Source organism: Apus apus, chromosome 12, assembly GCF_020740795.1.
Source record: "Apus apus isolate bApuApu2 chromosome 12, bApuApu2.pri.cur, whole genome shotgun sequence".
NCBI lineage: Eukaryota > Metazoa > Chordata > Aves > Apodiformes > Apodidae > Apus > Apus apus.
In genome coordinates this window covers 4,678,090-4,695,932 of record NC_067293.1, presented here as the reverse complement: position 1 = coordinate 4,695,932, position 17,843 = coordinate 4,678,090, and the positions used below count along the sequence as shown (strand labels likewise).

The 17,843-nt window shown below is 56.8% G+C and overlaps 1 protein-coding gene across 1 annotated transcript; it reads right to left on the bottom strand.

Annotated features, from left to right (window-relative positions):
* Window positions 1-61: 61 nt before the first annotated feature.
* MPP1 (MAGUK p55 scaffold protein 1) lies at window positions 62-17,522 on the bottom strand. The gene is made up of 12 exons (XM_051630143.1): window positions 17,218-17,522; window positions 11,201-11,344; window positions 10,804-10,882; window positions 9,734-9,819; window positions 8,681-8,749; window positions 6,483-6,679; window positions 6,129-6,238; window positions 5,129-5,209; window positions 4,427-4,507; window positions 3,751-3,953; window positions 3,105-3,179; window positions 62-1,433 (listed from the first exon to the last, which is right to left on the bottom strand). Exons 1-12 carry the CDS (start codon window positions 17,317-17,319, stop codon window positions 1,257-1,259), a joined length of 1,404 nt encoding a protein of 467 aa, XP_051486103.1. The 5' UTR covers window positions 17,320-17,522; the 3' UTR covers window positions 62-1,256.
* Window positions 17,523-17,843: the final 321 nt, after the last annotated feature.

Sequence of the window (17,843 nt, the reverse complement as noted above, 5' to 3'; positions counted from 1 at the left end):
CTCAGAGTTCTAGCTAACAACTGCTCAGCCTAAGAGAGAGAGGTAAAACACCAGTCACAGCAGTGTTTCAGCACACATTTATTGCTGCTCATTATTTCCCTGCAGTGGATCAGAACGAAGGTCCCTATTGCACATCAACAGATTTTATTTTTGGCATCCTTAAAAAATTGCACAAAACTTTTTGACCCCCTTCCCCTCTCCCCTAGCTGACTGGTGAACACACAGATGAGATTCTGGCACCTAAATGATGGCTGTTGTTTGCCCAGGAGCAATGGGGATGCTTCACAGCCATGGTCATGGTGGAGCTTGTGCATCAGTACACTCTTGCAAAAGGAACCCCTTTGTGTGGATGGCTTTAATGTTTTCCTACGGGCTGGAAAACATGCCTGGATGATCTTTGTAGACACACTGTTTTCTACTGCATGCAACAGATACTTGTGGCTGGAGCTAATTTACCCATTCCACTGTCGCTCTGGGATTTGGTCAGTGGGACTTCCTCAGCTGCTGCCTAGTTTCTCTGGCCAGGCAGTAACAATCCAAGCTGCACGGTGAGAATTTAAATACAGTGTTTGGTTTTTTTTTTTTCTTGTTCTAACTACAGTTGCACAGGGCGAGTCAGAAAACTCCAACCTCAGAACGCGGGGCAGGGTGAGACCTGCCTGGGGGTGGTGTCCTCCACACCACCTTTGACAAATCCACACTTGGGTTTTTGTGCTTTTTCCCCATCTGTGAAGGGAAACCTGTGGATGATTGGGCTCCGGTGTGGTCTGTGTGAAGCCACCTAAGCTGAAGGTGAAGCCTCACAGACACCAGCCAGGCTTTTGAGGTGTTTGTGCTGCCGTGTGCACTTCTGCAGTGGCAAGGGACATCTGCCTGGAAAGTCTCTGCTCCACCACTCCCCTTGGGACTGATGCAGAGGAGACTGGCTGGGTGCTTTAGCAAGGCTGTGCTTTCTCTTGCCTGCAGAGGCAGGGAGCTGTGCTCTGAGCTATGGGGCTGCCTGGGCTCTAGCCACTAACAGCCCTGCCTCGCAGTGCCATGGGAGGCAGCCATCCCCTGGGCAGCCCCTGTCCTGCATTCCCCCAGGGAGAGGAGCTCTGGAGACCCTGTGTGTGTAAACCAATGGAGAACGTGTCTGTGGAGCAGCAGAGGAAGGGAGTCGTGCTGGACTGTGTGGATCAGGGGAAGCTGAGGAGAAGACTTCTCCCCACAGCTGCAGGATGATGGATGGGAAGCGGCTGGGGTTGGATGCCCTCTCAGTAGACCCAGGAGACAGGCACCCACTGTGGAGAGCTGCAGGCCTGCTCGAAGGCTTCCTGCAGCAGCTGGAGGCTTTCCTCCACCCCGTTGTTGACCAGCGAGAGGTCGAAGTAGTGTGCGTATCTGCTGCGGATGCTCTCGGAATCCTTCTGGAGCTGCTGCAAAGCCTCTGTCTGCAAGAAACCAGAGAGTGCTCCTGAGGCTGGGGCAGAGGGGAATTTCACAGCCCACCCCAACAGGCACACCCTCCCACCACCAAGAACGTTCAAGTGGCTGCAAAGTATCGGTGCACAGAACGTCCCTGCAGCTCGGCTGTTGTGTCACCTCTGGGGGTGCATGTCTGGGGGTTTTGCTGGACTTCTATGCAATGCTGGGGGCATCAGATCACCTGCTGGTGAGGCCACACCTGCTTGCTCTCTACGTATCTCTAAAATGCTTTGTGGTGGCTCCCTGGGAGAAGAGGATTCACCAAGCAGCAGGCTGCTCCTAACTACACCAAGCAATTCAGCCAGCCCTAAGGCTGATTTCAAGGTAGGATTCCTGCAGGACGGTGCCTTCCTACTGGCCTTTTACTAGAATGGTGCTCGTTTCCAGAGCTGTACCATCCTCTCTCTACTGGTTTTCTCTGGGATAGAGTTAAATTTCATAGTAAAAGCAAAGCTGCCTAGCTGGGGCACCCTAGGAGTGTGTCCCTGCAGGCACCTGTGCTCTCAGCAGCAAAGCCCAGACCCATTTCTGTGTATCTTTAACAGAGCTTGAAATGCAGGCAGCATTTCTGCTTCCCAGGCTGTGGAGGGATGAGCATGGGGTCCTGTGCTTGCTACAGCTCTGGCGTGTGTTAACTGATAGCTCTTGGGGGTGGAGAGGAGCGAGCAATAAGCAGTTTGCCTGGGTCATGTGAGCCCTGTTGGGTCACATTTTGGCTCTGCTGCCTCCCTTCTAATAAGCAGTGTCTGGAGCTTGCTATATATAGTGCCTGCATCAGCAGTGCTGGCCCTGCCCACTGCGGCAGGAGTTAATTCCTCCATCTGGAGGCATCAGGAGTTGGGAGGGGGGGGGGTGGGTGATGAGGCAGCAGGCTGCCTAACTGCCCTCTCTGTCCTGATGCTTGCCCCCCCCTGCCCCCCAGCCTGCTGCAGCAGGGTTTACAATCCCTCTGCAGGTTAACATGCCTCTAAATGCCTCTGCAATGCTTGCTGTGAAGGCTGCATAAATATCCTTCCTGCAAAGTAGCTGTAACTTAAGCTTTACAAACCCCAAATTAATAGACTGGGAGAGGTGGCCGTGGCTGGCCGTGAGTCCCAGGAGGAGCACAGCTCTGTGGGTTTTCCTGTTCTGCCATGCTTCCTGGCTCCCCGTGGAGGTTAGCCCTCAGGGGAGCTGGTCCAGGCTGCTGCAGGGCAGGACAGACACTGCTCCCTGCCTCGGGAGCTTCCTGGGAAACGGCAGCATGTGGCTGCAGTGTTTGGTGCTGCAGGAGTTAACTGGGACATCAGTGATGCTTTCATTCTAATTTTGGAGGCGTGAGCATCTCAACCAGGCTAAGAATTAAAAAGAGCTGCTGTTTGTGTGTTCCATTTGCATTGCTGATGCCCTGGGTGCTGGGCTGTGTGCCCCCACTACATGCTAGATGCTGCAGGGATGATGGTTGCTGGGGGGGGGTGTCAATCTGGACTAGACTCTACAGCTGCAGGAATTGCTGATCCCTGTTCCTCAGGTCTGTGCTCTCCTGGACCACAAACATCAATGCAGACAGGAGGGAGCTGCTGCAGCAGGCTCCTTGCCCCTCTGCACTGGGCAGGCAAGACCATCTGGAAGACTTGGCCTCCATCTCTGCCACCCACCTGTTCTGCCTTGTCCGTTGGGGCAATGAAGACGATGAACGGGGAGAGCTCGGCCGTGCGGACGATCTTCAGGGTCTGTGGAGAGAGGAGTGAAGCAGGGTGGGAGCAAGCACAGCCAGCTGGCTGCTGTCCCCCACTGCCCCCAGCCAGGGTGCGATGGTGCCACAATACAGTGGTGGGCTAAAGGCACCACTCCCAGTCTGGGGCCATGGGCTTTCTGGGGGGATTCCTGAGCCTGGGGGCACTCGGGTGATGTGGGGGCAGTTGGGTGAAGCTGCAGCAGGGCTTCCCCTGCATCTCATGGGGAAGGATGCAAGGGCATCCCCAGCCCTGCTCCAGGCTGGTTACTGGACACAACCAGCACTTTACAAAGCGTGGTGTCATGAGGGAGGGGACTCTCCACCCCCAGTCCCATGGCAGCCTGGCCCTGGCCTTGCTGTCCCAGCCAGGCACATGCTGTGACAGGGACTACCCTCACTGCACCCCTGTCTTGGGAAGGGAAATGCCACCCAGTGCCCCTTGGCTTTTTCCTTTGGGGAGGGCAGGTGGGCAGTTCACTGGGGAAGGGCATGAATTGCCACAGCCAGCACAGGCAGATCAATCTGTGGCAGCTCCTGTGCTGCCTGCACCTCCCCCTGCTCCCTACCTGGGGCTCAATGTCCAAAATAGCGACTTTGTCCTGCTGGTGGATCTTGTGCACTGTTTCAAACTTGGTGCCAAACATATTTCCTTGGTAGCTGCCAAACTCCAGGAACTCATTGGCTGAGATGTCCCGGGTCATCTCCTCAGTGGAGACAAAGTAGTAGTCTTTCCCATCCACCTCATTCTTCTTCTGGGGGCGTGTGGTATCTGGGGAGGGAAGCAAATACTGGTGAGTGCTGGCCCCCAGAAAGGCTGGACAACAGAGCACAGCAGGCAGCCTCTGCTCTGAGTGACCTGGGTGTCCTGCCTTCCCTTTTTGAGCGTGGAGCTAGGGCATGGAGGACCTGTGTACCTCAAGACTGGGCTGTACTAATCCCCTTTCAACTCCTTCCTGCTTTGGCAAGTAGGGAACTGAGCCACCCCAAGAAGAACCACTGGGATGTGAAGAGTGAGGTGCCTGCCACGTGGGCAGTAGCAGCCCTGCTGCCACCGTGTGCAGGTCCAGCTGGTCCAAGGACAGGCAGGGAGGCCCTACAGTGCCCTGTGTGGTGGCCCCTGACTTGGCAGCACTGGAGAAACATCTCCCTGCCTCCGTTCTGCTGTCAGAAGGTCCTGGCTCAAGGAGGTCAGAGGGAAAAAAACAACCCTGTGCTGTGCCCTCCACCTGGCTGTGTACTTACATGGGGGTGGGTACATGAACTTCTCTGGGTTGTTGCTGAGCAGAGCATTCTTGATGTGGCTACGGCCCACACCGCTGGCCCCTGCAGAGAAGGAGGGAGGGATGCTGGAGCCAGGCTCAGAGAAGCTTGACAGGAGATGCTGGGGCCCCTCTGCAGCTCTGGGTCCGAGGAAAGGTGCAGAGCTCCTGGGGCCTTGCCCAGTATCTTGTTTTATGAGCTGGTCTGTGGCATCTTCCAGCCCTGGAAGAGGCTCTCCCTGCCCTGGGCATGCTCACCTCCAGCCCTAGCTGGAGATGGGACCAGTGCCAACTGAGTAGCCAGCATGGCTGGGCTGTGTGGGTTGTCCATGCCCACAGGGTCCACTAACAAATGCTTATCATCCACAGTATGGGAGTAGTTGCTTTGGTGCAGCTGTACAGACCAGAGCTGCTTTAAAAAAATACAATCTATAAAGAGAACTAGGAGCTGGAAACTTCTAAATTAACTCTACCTCAGCATCACAGTGCAGGTGCCAGACCATGCACAAAGCCACACCGAGGAGGTCAGCCTGTGTGGTGACTGCTGCAGGCAGAACAAATGCTCCCCAGAGCTTACTAGGTTTTGAAGGGCAGTGCTTCCCCAGCCCCTGTCCAGGCCTGGTTTCCCCTGGGACCCACCACACACAGCCCCTGCACTCTGGAAGATGGCTGGGGCAGGACCTACCAATGAGCACCAGAGTCTTCCTCTTGAAGGCTGGCAGCCTCACCACCTCCTCATATGAAACCACGTCCAGCTGGTCAAAAACTGAGGCAGAGCAGAAACAAGACAGTGAGTGGTCAGAGCTGGCCTGGCTGCAGCAGCAGGACAGCGTGCAGGTCAGACCAAAGCCAGGTCCTTGGCCAAAATGGAGGGAGCAATAAGGACTGGGCTGGGAGCTCATCTGTGTTTGGCTGCTGGGGGAAAAGGACAGAAACCTCAGCAGCATGTGAGGTGCAGGGGGGTGCTGGGGAGCTGGGCCAGCAGCCACCAAAGGAGAAGCCAGGGCTGCTCCTGCTCAGTAGTTCTACTCAGGACAGTTAGGACATGAGAGCTGGGTGGAGAGGAGGCAGGACACTGCAGGGAGCTTGTTGCTGGGGCAGCTTTAGCTTTGCTGATTTACAGCCTTGTTTGTGGCTGGTTGGAGCTGCAGGCTGGGCAAGAAGCCAGCATGTCCTCAGGCACCCACCTCTGCCAGCCCAGGGCATGCTTAGCACAGGGTGTTCACACGAGCAGCTGAGGGGCAGGCTGGGCACCTGTGGGGAGCAGTTCAGGCTGCTCCCCAACTGCTGAGCAGCAGCAAGGCCACCACCTGCCTTGTGGCCAGCAGCCTGTGGAGTTTGAGGGCCTGGGAGCCCAACCTCCCAAAGAGCTTGAGGCCAGAAGTGCCAGGGATTTTCACCACAGGATAGCACGGGAGCTCAGTGCCTGGCTCTCATGGGAGTCAGCTCCAGCCTCGTGCACTGCAGAGCTGCATGGAGGCTCAGCTGTGACTGCCTGAGGGGTATGAGGACTTTGGAGAAGGGACTCAAAAAAGCTGACAGTGTGGGGTATCCTCCTGAGGTCCCACTGCCAACACAGCTGGGCTATTTGGTCTGAGTCCCATGGAGGACAGACCCTTCCCTGCCCAGCAGCAGGAGTGATAACCAAGGCTGGAGATGGAGCCCATTGCCCTGCTCACACTTACTTGAGCTGTGCTTGGCCAGGTATTTATCTTTGCACTTCTTCTTCTTCCCAAAGGGGCTACAGCTCGGGGACTCGCTCTGGCTGGAGGACTGGGTGACACTTGCCACACGCCTGCCAAGAGAGGAGGACACCACCCATGCTCCAGCTGTCACCCCAAGTCCTGGGGGAGCAGTAGGATTGTCCCTCAGACATGCAAGGGCAAGAGGAGCAGGGTGGCTGCTGGGACAGTTACAGCCTCACCCTGTGAGAGATGAAGGGGACATTTGCCTCCTTTTCCCATTCCTGGATAGCACATGGTCATTGTTCCCACCTCCACTCCCAGATCCAGCCCTTCTGGCCAAATCCAGGAACCTACCACTCCTGCAGCTCTGGAGAAGGGATGAGTCCTGCTGACTCGGTGCAGGAACCCTCCACCCTGCCCTGCCACCAGTTGCTGTCATCCTTGTTTATGATTTGAATCACATCACCAGTCTGAAACTTCAGCCCAGCTTCCTTGCAGGGGATCAGGTTGTCTTTTTTGGGGTCGTAGTCAAACTGTGCCCTCATGAACATCTGCAAAAGAGTGGGCCAGAGTCAGCATGGCCATGCAGGGTGGTTGAACTTGGTTGTGTCCAGCTCCTGGCCCCACACTGCATCTCCTGGCAGTGACTGCAGAGCCGGCTCCAGGCACAAGGTCCCTCATCCAGGAGGGATCCCAGCCTCTGCTGCTTTCCAGGCCCCAGGAGGCTGGGTGGGGAGAAAGAAGATGCACAAGGCCTTCAGAGAAACTTCTGGGCGTAGACCTGTGTTGGATTGTGCTGGGGGGTGAGAGGAGGACAGCATCTTGAGTCCACCAAGAGCCAGTGAAGCAGCCAGGGACGGGGCATCTACCACCTCTCTGGGGAACCTGTTTCAGTGTTTCACCACCCTCATTGTATTATTATCTCACAGCCACAGAGTCACAGAGTGGTTGGGGTTGAAAGGGCCCTCTGAAGATCACCTTGTCCAACTAGATGCAGATCTACTCTTGCTAGAGTAGGATCACCTACAGTAGATAACACAGAAACACATCCACACGGGTGCTGAATGTCTCCAGAGGAGGCTCCACAACCTCTCTGGGTAGCCTGTTCCAGTAAAGTTTTTCCTTATGTTTAACTTGAACCTCCTATGCTTCAGTTTGTGCCCTTTGCCCCTTGTCCCTGGCCCCATCCTCCTGACACCCCTTTCAGATATTTATAAGCATTGATGAGATCCCCCCTCAGTCTGCCCTAGGCTAGACAGCCCCAGCTCTCCCAGCCTTTCCTCATGGGGCAGATGCTCCATTCCTCTAATCATCTTTCTGGACCTGGCCACCATCCTCCCTGGGTAGGGTAGACTATGCTGTCCTCGTTCCACATCAAAACAATGTCCCACAGTATGTCCTTCAGCAGTGCTGCTGGAGGCTCAGGGCCAGCAGGACATAGACATGGTTCCCTTTCACTGCCAGAAAAGCAGAGCATATGGATCAAGCTGTGGTGTGAAATCTCTCACAATGGAAGGCAACACAAGTGGAATCTCCTTTCAGGATCAGGACTGATGCTTGCTTTGCAAGAACTCTTTGGCACCAGGAAGCCGTTTGTCAACCCAAACACACCAGGGACACACAGCATGCACTGCCCAGGTACCTCCCTCCAGCCTTCTCCTTCCACCACCCTGGAACACCAAGCCAAACACAACCAAGTCACTTCTTGGAAAGACCCTCCCTTACACCAATTAGGAATTGGCATCAGACAGCTCCACACAGCACCCACAGAATGCAAAGGGCCAGCTCCAACTCCAAGCCTGCCCCTCTCTGAGGCAGGAAACCCAGGAACTGAGCAGGCTCCAGCATGAGAAGCCTTGATCTTTAAAGTCAGAAGTCCACTCCTGGCAGTGGACTGCAACAAGCTGAGACACAGGCAGCCTGTCAGCTGTGGTTCTGGGGAGCAGACAGCACCATGGCCCAGGACACAGCAAGGGGGAAAACAACTGTTGCTGGGAAGTTCTTCCCTGTGACTTTTCCTGAGCCCACAGCCTGCCTTAGGTGAGCCAGCAACTGTTCTTTTTCCCCTGGCAGTGCCAACCTGACTGACTGAAGCTGGCTGGGTCATGCCAAGGAGGGCAGATGGACAGCAGGGGAGAGCAGACATGGGCCAGTCAGGGTTTAATAAACATGCAAGGCTGATTCAGCTGGAATGGGGACAGCATGGGCTGAGCAAGAAACAGAGACAGTTTTCACCACATTCAGAGACTTCAGCTTCTCTGGGTAAGGAAAGAGGGTGACATGGGCTGCCCCAGCCCATCCCAGCCCCATCCAGTTCCCAGTCTCTGCCTCTGAGCTCCTCTGCCACTCCTGCCTATGATGGGGAGGCCCTGCTGGGGTTGGCTCCTGCAACTGGAGACAAGACAGCATCCCAGCCACCACCCACTGATGTCCTGGCAGAGGAGCCTGCACAGCTCTCTCCCCAGCACAGGTCCCCCATGGTTTGCTCAGGTTCCACACAGCCCCACAGCCATGCCCTGGCACAGCCCAGGGGCTGGGGGCTACACACTTACCTGGAGAGCAGGGAAGCGGCTCTGTTGGTTGGGAATTACTTTTATTGAGACCGTCCCCTTGGTTTCTTTCTAGTAAACAAAGAAAGGGGAGAAAGAAGAGTTGGAGGAAGTGGTACCTGGAGGCAGCCTAACAGCAGCAACCTCTGCAGGGAGCTGCTGAGGGACACCAGAGCCTGACCAGAAAAGCTGGGGCTGAGCCAAGAGCCATGTCAGCAAAACTTTGCCACGTTTACCCCATCACTGTGGGGACACACCAACACTCCCAAAAGGGGCAGACTGTGGGCACTGCCCAGCATCACCAGAAAGAGCATGGAGACCTGTAATATCTCCAGCCTGGCTGCCCCAGTAAGGAGCCTGAGAAGAGAGGCTGGTTCTGCCAGGTCCCCTCACTCCTGCCCTCCTGGTGACATCAAAGGCACAGCACTGCTTTGCCTGCCCCAGGCCAGATGAACTGTTGCCCCACCTGCTTCACAAGACCTCCTGCTTAGGCTTCTGCTGGGTGTCCTCAGAACCACCAGCACCACCTCCCTCTGGCCAGGTCCCATATGGTGGGCAAGGATCAGGACAGCCTGATCCAAGGCAGGACTGAGATCCTGTCCAAAGCTGTCCCTGCCAAGGGCCTGGCAGGATCAACATAACCTCAGTAGCAGGAAAACAGCAAAAAAAGGCGACCTGCAGGACCAGCTCAGGTCTGCAAGAGCAGCCAGCCCCTGAGCTGGAGTTGCACATCAGCCTTAGCAAGCAGAAGTAGTTTCCAAGCCCCACAAACATCAGCACATGTCAGAGACTCAGCCAACAGCCTTTGCTGCTGCTCTTGGGAGGCCAGAAAAAAGCAGCAAGCACAGGCCACCAAGGCTGCACACAGACCAAGCCCTTGGCTGAACCACAAGCACCCTGGCACAGTGACCCTGGCTCCTGCCATGCCACACTGCTGCAGGCAGCTGTGTGCTGGCTCTGGTGCCTGGGAGGGGGTGACTCCTCAGCCAGCAGGCACCCTGCAGGTCAAAGGGGTGTCCTTCCTAGGGAACAGCCCTGCCAAACACAGATACCTACCAGCATCTTCTGCAGCTGGTCAACTGAGTGGTTGCTCACACTCTGGCCATTGATTTCTATGATTTCATCACCCACGTGAAGGGAGCCTGAAACATGAAAATGCAGGACTGGACAAGAGCCACTCACCAAACCCCAACTACACAGCTCCACCAGCCTCCTGAGCCACTGGGCAAGTTGTGTCCAGGACTCTGTGGTGTTTGCCTGGGCAATGCTTGTGGAGCCATACAAGTCACCTCAGCACATGGGACTAAATGACAAGGGAAACAACTTCTTCCCCCTCCACCCAATAGACACACACTTCATCCAGTTGGAAGATCATCAGGTTGCTTTCCACTGTGTGTCCTTCAGCACTTTAGACTGGTCAAAGCACCTGTTTCAGAGCTATTCAAACCAAACCCCAAGTACCTCCCCAAAGCCTCCTTACAGGATCATCAACACAAGCATTCTTGACTTTGAGCATTTTTAGTTTCTATACCAGCCAGATGATGGCCTCAGATACACTGCTATAAATCAGGCTCCAGCAACATTATTGGAATGGCTCCTGGATTATATTGGCAGGGTTAAGTTCAGACTTGGATTCAAGGCTGGAAAAGAAGCCTCTTCTTCGAAGCACAAAACATCTAATTTCCAAGCACCCTTGGCAAACCCCAAAACCAGAAAAGAGCACCTAAGTATTTCTTTTGGCACGCAGAGCCAATCACAGCAAGCCTGTCCCACCTGTGCACTTAGAAATGGGAAGAGCTTCTCCTGCAGTCTCTGGGGCATGATCCATCTCTCATTACAGTGACCCCATCACGAGATGGAGACAGGTGGTCTCCAGCTCCTTTTTTGAGAGAGCCCTTCCCCCAACCCTCCATTTCTCCCTAAAGCCTCCAGTGTATTAACACGACAACCATGCAGAGAGACCAGCAAGTCCCAAGTTCCTGACATATTCCTAGTGGAGGAACAGATACAAATGTCCATGTCACAGAGGAAAGCCAGCAGTGCTGGGGAGCTGCCTTATCTCTGCACAGAAGGAACCCAGCTAGAGATGTGCACCCCATACACTGCCTCTAGGAGGGCCTCGTTACCTTGTCTGTGAATCATGCCCCCATGGAAGATCCTGGCCACCATGCAGCTCTGCTTGTCATTGAGCTTCAGTGTGATTCCCTGGAAGAAAGGAAAATCCATGACTGCTCGCTGGAGGGGAGAGCTCCTGTGCCCTCAGAAAAATCCTCTCCTGGCCCATATCCATGATGGGCTGCAGTGTCTGGGGGGAAGCCCCCTGCTTGGCCAGCCCAGTCTGCTGCAGCTCCTCTCAGTACAAGCACCACTGCCCTTGGGTGGGGCTCACTCTGGGTCCCCTGGCAGGATCCAGCACCCTCTTCTGTGGCCTTGCTGCCCAGTGAGGCCAGCCCATGGGTATGGATCTACCTGCCCCTCCAGCCCCGGGGTGCCACCGGGCTTTAGGATCTTGCCAGCTCTCACCATGGGCTCCTCCGTGACCTTCTCAAACTGGACGAGGCGTATCTTCCGCACCTCGCGGCCGTTGCTGTGGGAAGGGCTGCCCAGGGTTGCTGAGCCGTTGGTATAAATGTCCTCAGTCATGGCGTTCTGGGACTGAGTGACGGCCTGTCAGGGCAAAACAAAGACCGGGGTTTAGGGGCTCCACCTGAACGGGGCCTGAGCCTGCCAGCTCCCTGCTGTGGGGCTGAGCTACTCCACCGTGTTAGGGTGTCTGGGGCACAGAAGGAGGAGAGATCCGTGTGCTGGACAGGAAGGAAAGAAAAAGAACACAAGAGCTTCACCCTCAAAGGTGACAGAAATCATAGAATACCAGGTTGGAAGGGACCTCAAGGATCATCTGGGCCAACCTTTCTGGGCAAAAGCATGGCTTCAACAAGATGGCCCAGCACCCTGTCCAGCTGATGATGTGGCTGTGGCTTTGATCTGCAGTTATCTAGCCTGGGAAACACAGGAAGTAAGAAAACTTTGGACAAGCTACAGGTAGCAGAAGCCAAAAGAGTTCACAGCTGGTAATCTTCTGCAGCAACAGGTCCCAAACACTACTTTGTGTCATGGCACAAAGCAGAATCCAGGCCAGCTCTGATCTCCAGCCCCTGCCCACCTTGTCAGCACGCTCAAATCCCCACGCCAGCCTGCGAGGCAGAGCAGACCCTCCTGGCTGCCCCACTCCACACCAGGCTGCAGCTTGCACCCCCCAGCTGTGTTGGGAGCCACAGCCAGCAAACCTGCAGGGAAGCCCAGCAAGATCCTCACCAGCTTCAGTCCCAAGCAGAGACGTTGCACACCATGCCCAGCCTGGCAGAGCCAACACCTCCCCTTGCTGCCTGCCAACCTGCCAATACCCAGCTGTTGGCACCAGGTTCCGGGGCTCCGTGCCAGGGGCTGGGGAAGCAGCAGCCTGACCCTGCTGCCCTGGCTTGCTCTCACCCACTGCACCCAGCCCAGAGCAGAGCAGAGGCTGCAACCCCACTCAGCCCAGGGGTGAGGTCTGGCCAGGCTGTGGGGAGGTTTGTGCAGGTTCAGCATTTGCTGGTAGGGCGCAGTCACGGCACTAAACCACAACAAGATGAGCTTTGGGAGGGACGTGCCAGAGTGAGACAGCAGCCTGTGCAATGGCCAAAAGCAGAGAGGGAGCCAAAGGCAGGGGCAGCAGAGCCAGGGGCAGCCAGAGCAGCAGGAGAGGTGCTGGCAGAGAGACAGAGCAGCACTGAGGAGCGGGCTCTGTCACAGCCCTGGTGAAAGGGTGCTGGAGGGGGCAGGAAGGGCACAGGAACCCTTGTGTCCCTGCTGCTGCGACTGGGAAGATCCAGGATTTATTTTTAAGCCAACTGCATATAAAAGAGCCAACCAACCACCTCCTCAGAGGAAAAAGGTGATCATGCAGGCCCCAGCTGCCAACAGTTTAAATACAGAAGAGGAGGATGAATCCCAGACCAGAGCAGCACCCGGGCCAAGGACTTGCAGGGTGGGAGAAAGAGCAACTTGCAGTCCCCCAGCCTGGCTCACCAGCCCCAGCAGGGCACACTGCTACCCTGCAGGTCACAGGGCAGAGGGACAGATCCAGCAGTGTGGATGCCTGGAGCCAGCCCTCGGCTCTCTGCCAGGTGTCCTGGCTCTACCAAATCAGTGAGCAGGAGGAGGACAAGGAATTTCTCCAGCCCTGCCAGAGGCCAAAGTGCCTGTGAGGTGGTTTGAGTCAGCAGAGATCACAATTATCTTGATCATGCCTTGGGAAAGCATTACACCATGCAATTCCTAGCTCCAAACCTCTGGGCTCAGCAGAGCCTGATGAACCAGGACACAGCAGTTTGCCCCCAGGACTGGGAGTTCCCAGCATCCCCATCAGCTGAGCCTCCCGGCCCTGACCTTTGCTTTTTGCTGAGAGCTGGAGAAAACACACAGCCCTCAATGCTGACTCAGCACCAGTGTCACCCTGGTGACTCCCAGAGAGCAAGCCTTATCACCAGAGACTTCCTGCTGTGCCTGGGGATGGCCACCAGTCTCTTGATGGCACCTCTGAACCCAGCAGGGTCCTCCAACAACTCTCTGTCCCAGAGCCAGGCTGGGATGGTGTGGGCTTTTGCTGACCACACGGGGCAGCTGGTGGATGGGGATGGGAAAATACCCAGTTCACGAGGAGGACCAGGACTCAGAGAGTGGCAGATCCCAGCCTCAGTGCTGGGCATCCAGAAGCCAGAACCAGAGGACACGCACAGGTCTCACACACCGTGCACGCGGGCTGGCCAGCTGGATCACTTACCCTGCACTCTCCTGGCAGCCACCAACCACACTCTTGGCCAGCTTAGCCTGGCATAGTGTGTGACCTCAAGAGCCTTTCAAGCTGTGCTGGCCTTGAGCCAAACCCTGCTAATTACACACTGTTCGGCAGGAAACATCTGCAAGTGCTGCTAAAAGCCGGCTCCGTGGCCACCAGAAACTGCCAGTTCTGCACAAGCTTGGTCACGGCTGGGGACAGTCTCAGGACAGGCATGGGGCAAGAAGGCTGAGGGGCTGAACTGTGCCCTAGCTCCATGGGTGACTTGTAGCACAAACCCTGCTCCAGGTGGCAATGCACAGAGGAGCCCTCAGCTCCACGGGTCAAAGAGGTGCACCCCAGCTCCCTGCCTGCATTTTCCTCAGGAGCCTGGACTTCTGCTCTGTATCCCAGGGTGGAGGAAAGGGCACCAGCTCCCCGGGCAGTGTTTGCCAACAGGGAATGTGGTGATTGTGGAGCAATGCTCTGCAAGGACCACAGGGCTTGATGCTCTGTTTCCTGGCAGGGTCAGTCATCTGCCAGGGTTGCTCCTGCTGCTGCACTGGCTCAGCCAGGCTGCACACCACATACCACCAGGCAAATCAAACATTAACTGAGCAGCTTGTTTGCAGGAGCCTGAAGCAGTACTTGGGGAAAGCAGCACTGTAGTGCAAAGGGCACGTTCAGTGGTTTGGCTCCTGGGCTCTCCTTGCTGCTCCAACCAAGAGCTTTCAGTATCAGGTGGCCTTGGAACAGCAGGGCTCCCGGGCGTGCACATGGGAAAAGGTCAGACACTGCTGGCTTTGCCAAGCAGGCCCCCAGAGTAGAGCAGCCTGGATGCAGGAGGGAACCCTGAAGCCAGGATCCCCCAGGACTGCCCACTCAGCTGGCAGGGAGAAATGCTCTGCTGCCCACAGTGAGCAACAAAACCCCAGCTCCCTCCAGAAACCTTCACCCCTCACATTATCATCACTGCAGGTGTGCAGGGAGGCTGGGGCACTGTTTGGTGCAGAGATGTCCTGGCCCAGCAACCTCTCCTTCCACTCTCTAGTGCTGCAACCTCAGCTCCCCATCGCCCAGCACGTGTGTGCATCAGGGGCTCAGTACAGCTTAGAAAAACAGCAATGTGTAAAAAGAGCAAACTAGTCAGCACGACCATGGAAGCAACCTTATCCAAGACCCCTTCCAGCAATACAATCCAAGTTTGTTTGTTTGTTTTAAAAAAGAAACATTTAAGCCAAACGGGATCACATTGCTGACACTGGGAGAAGGCACAGTAAAATCAACAGGTCACAGTGGGAAGGGGAACAGAGAAATAGCAGGGATACAAGCAGTCGTGGAGGCCAGAAGATGCCATTAGCTACGCATGTCCTTGCTCTGACTCCAGATCATGGAGTGCTTGCAATGGAGAAGGGCCAGATTTTCAAAGGAGCACAGTCAGTTTTGCTGAGGCACCATCTTCTCACCAGAAAAGGCTGAGGCAGCCTTCCAGATGTGTTTGTGAAACTAGTCACCTCCAAGAGAGGATCAGTAAAACCATAACACTGACAGAAGAGAACTTGAGGAGCTGCCCAGTTGCTCCATTCCCACCTTCTGGAACAAATCCTGCAAAACGGCTTCTCCCCTCCAGCTGTTACAGACTGGAACATGGCAAAATGCATTCGAGATTAAAAAGCTGGGACCAAGCCTCCCTGCTTCACTCTGGTCAAGCCCAGCAGTTTTGCTTGGCTTTCAACCACTAGTTTTGCCAGTGGTCATTTCAGGATTTGGTCCCTGGGGACTGTGGCCTCAGTCTGCTCTGGAGCTGGCACTGTCTGGATGCCGGGAACCACTGCCCACACTATGTTCCCTCTGCACCCTCAGGCTCAGCTCTCTCCAGATGTACCCTCATTTTCTCCACTGGACTCCCACAGGTCACATTAGCTGCCCATATTACAGCTGAGGTACTGAGTCATGGCTGATAAGAGGACATGCCCAAGGTCACCCTGCCATCCAGGTGAACAGTTGGGAATAAAGCCCACACCTCTTTGGTAAATCTGCATTTGCCAGTTGGGAGATAAGGAAAAGACAGGCCCAATGGAAGAGGGCAAGAAGCTTCCTCCCAGCTTGTTTCCACTCTGAGGGTTTGTGTGTCCTGTCCCCACAGAAGGAAACCAGGATGGCACTTCCCAGACACAGCCCTGCTAGAGGAAATGGGGAAGAGAAACTTCCCAGCTGCCTTGTTTGACTCCAGCCAAGAAGCAGCCAGCCAAACCCAGCAACCCTTCATTGCCCACACTGCTGGGTGATGTCCCTGCTGTCCCACACAGGGGCCCACAGCCACCATGGGCCAGCAAAGTCTCTGCCTGCACATGACAAGGAGACGAGAGCATGAGTGACTGGCAAGCTCAGGACACACAAACCCTGTGGGTACCAGTCCTACAGAGCTCCTCTTAACAGGCCCCAGGCAGATCCTGGTTAGCCATCTCTCTCTCTGTCCCTACTGGAATAAATACACCACACCACCAGGAAGCTGCAGGCCAGCTCCTACATTTTCCATGCCCCACTGCCACTGGCGATTGATTCGTGCTCTGCCTGTGGCCAGAGAGCTCTCCATCTCCAGATGGGAGAGCTCCTCTCAGCAGCTACCTGATCCAGGCACTTCACTTCAAAAGTTCTTCTTTTTTTTTTTTTAAACACTCTGCCAGGGTTAAGCCATAAAAAGCACATGATCCACTGGTGTGGGACAGATCTGACAAGCCTCTTTTGGATGCTGTAGTGTCCAACAGGATGGGCCAAGGACAACACAGGGAAATTTTCTCCCTGCTCTCAGAGGCTTCCCACAGCTGCAAGGAAACCTCAGCCAAGGCACATCATGCCATGGCTCCATCAGAGACTCCTGTTTAAACTTGAAAATCTCTGCTGGGAGAAAAGCACCAGCTGTTTAGCACCAGGAACTGCTGACCTTCTCCTGGTTGCACCCAAGCTACCCCAAATGATGCTGGCTGGGGAAGGAGCTCCCCCAGCACAACCAAGGCTGATGGTGCAGCCTGTTCTCCTTCCATTGGGGGTGGGGTGCACACATTCCCCAGACCCACTCCCTGCCCTGGGATAGGTGTGAGGTGGGGGCTGGTTGCATCTTCCTTCTCTGGGGCCGAGACCCATCACCACCACCACCACCTCTACAGCCCATGCTGTGGACCTGGAGGTTGCTCAGCAGCTGAATCAGCTCATGTGACAGGCAGTTCCAGTTCAGACCAGCTACAACTCAGCAGCAAAACAAGCACAGGGCCCCTCCGAGGCAGGATGCTGAAGCCTTCCTCCCCTCCATCCAGCTGCTTCTTCCCTGCCCCGGCCATGCCGCACTGGCCACGCCGGCTGACCGTCCCCTCACGGTGCCGCACGTTCCCCCCGAGAAGCCCTGCTCCCCTGGTGCTGGGGACCAGCGGTGCCCCGTACAGGGCAGGTAGCCAGGCACCCACCTCCTGCGTGCCGTGGGGTCTCTGTCTTAGGGGCCCTGCTCCCCACTGCGTGTGGGGGACAGGTGGGATGGAGGGGGAAGCCCCGGGCCGGAGCCAGGCGCAGGGCGCTGGGCTAAGGGGAACAAGGGACGCGGGATGGAGGGGGGCACACCGGGGGTCCTTGCCCAGCCTCGGCAGGGAAGGGGCCGGGGGGGGGGGGGAAGCAGAGACGCGCTCTCCCGGCGGGTGCCGCGGGGGCGGCTCGGGGCTGTCCTGCAGCTCACCTCGGGCTTGGCTCGGTTCTGCAGGAGATGCTCCAGGTAGAGGTCGGAGAGCGCGGTCCGCATGCTGCCGGCGCTGGCGCTGCGCCCCGACTTGAGGGTCATCCTGCCGCCCCGCCAGCAGCCGCTGCCGGTTCCGCTGGCTCCAGCAGAGCGGCCCGGCCTCGGCTCCGCCGGACGCTCCCGGCCCCGTGACACGGCCCCGGCTCCGCTCCCCGTCCCAACAACACGGCGGGCTCCGGGCGGCAGCAGCGCGGGCCTGCGGGCGGTGCGGGGGCGGTGCGGGGCCGGGGGCGGGCCGGGGGCAGCACCGCCTCTCGGGCCCTGGCCGCGGGGTGCTGGGGAGGAAGCGGGGGCGGCCCCGGCGGCGGAGCGGGTGGGACCCGCGGGCTGGCGCAGGCGCTGCCGCCATCCCCGCGCCGGGGGTTTCCTGCCGGCAACCGGCGTGTCCTTCGCGTGTCTGTGCGGGGAACAGCCCCCGCAGCCCCCGGGCGGGCCCCCCCGGCCCCCGCAGAGGTGCTGGTCTGTGCGCGGCAGGCGGGGTGCGGAGGAGGCTGGATGCTCCTGGGACCCCGCTGGGAGGGGAGGGTTGGGAGCCCCCAGACCACAAGGGGCAGCGTGTCTACCCC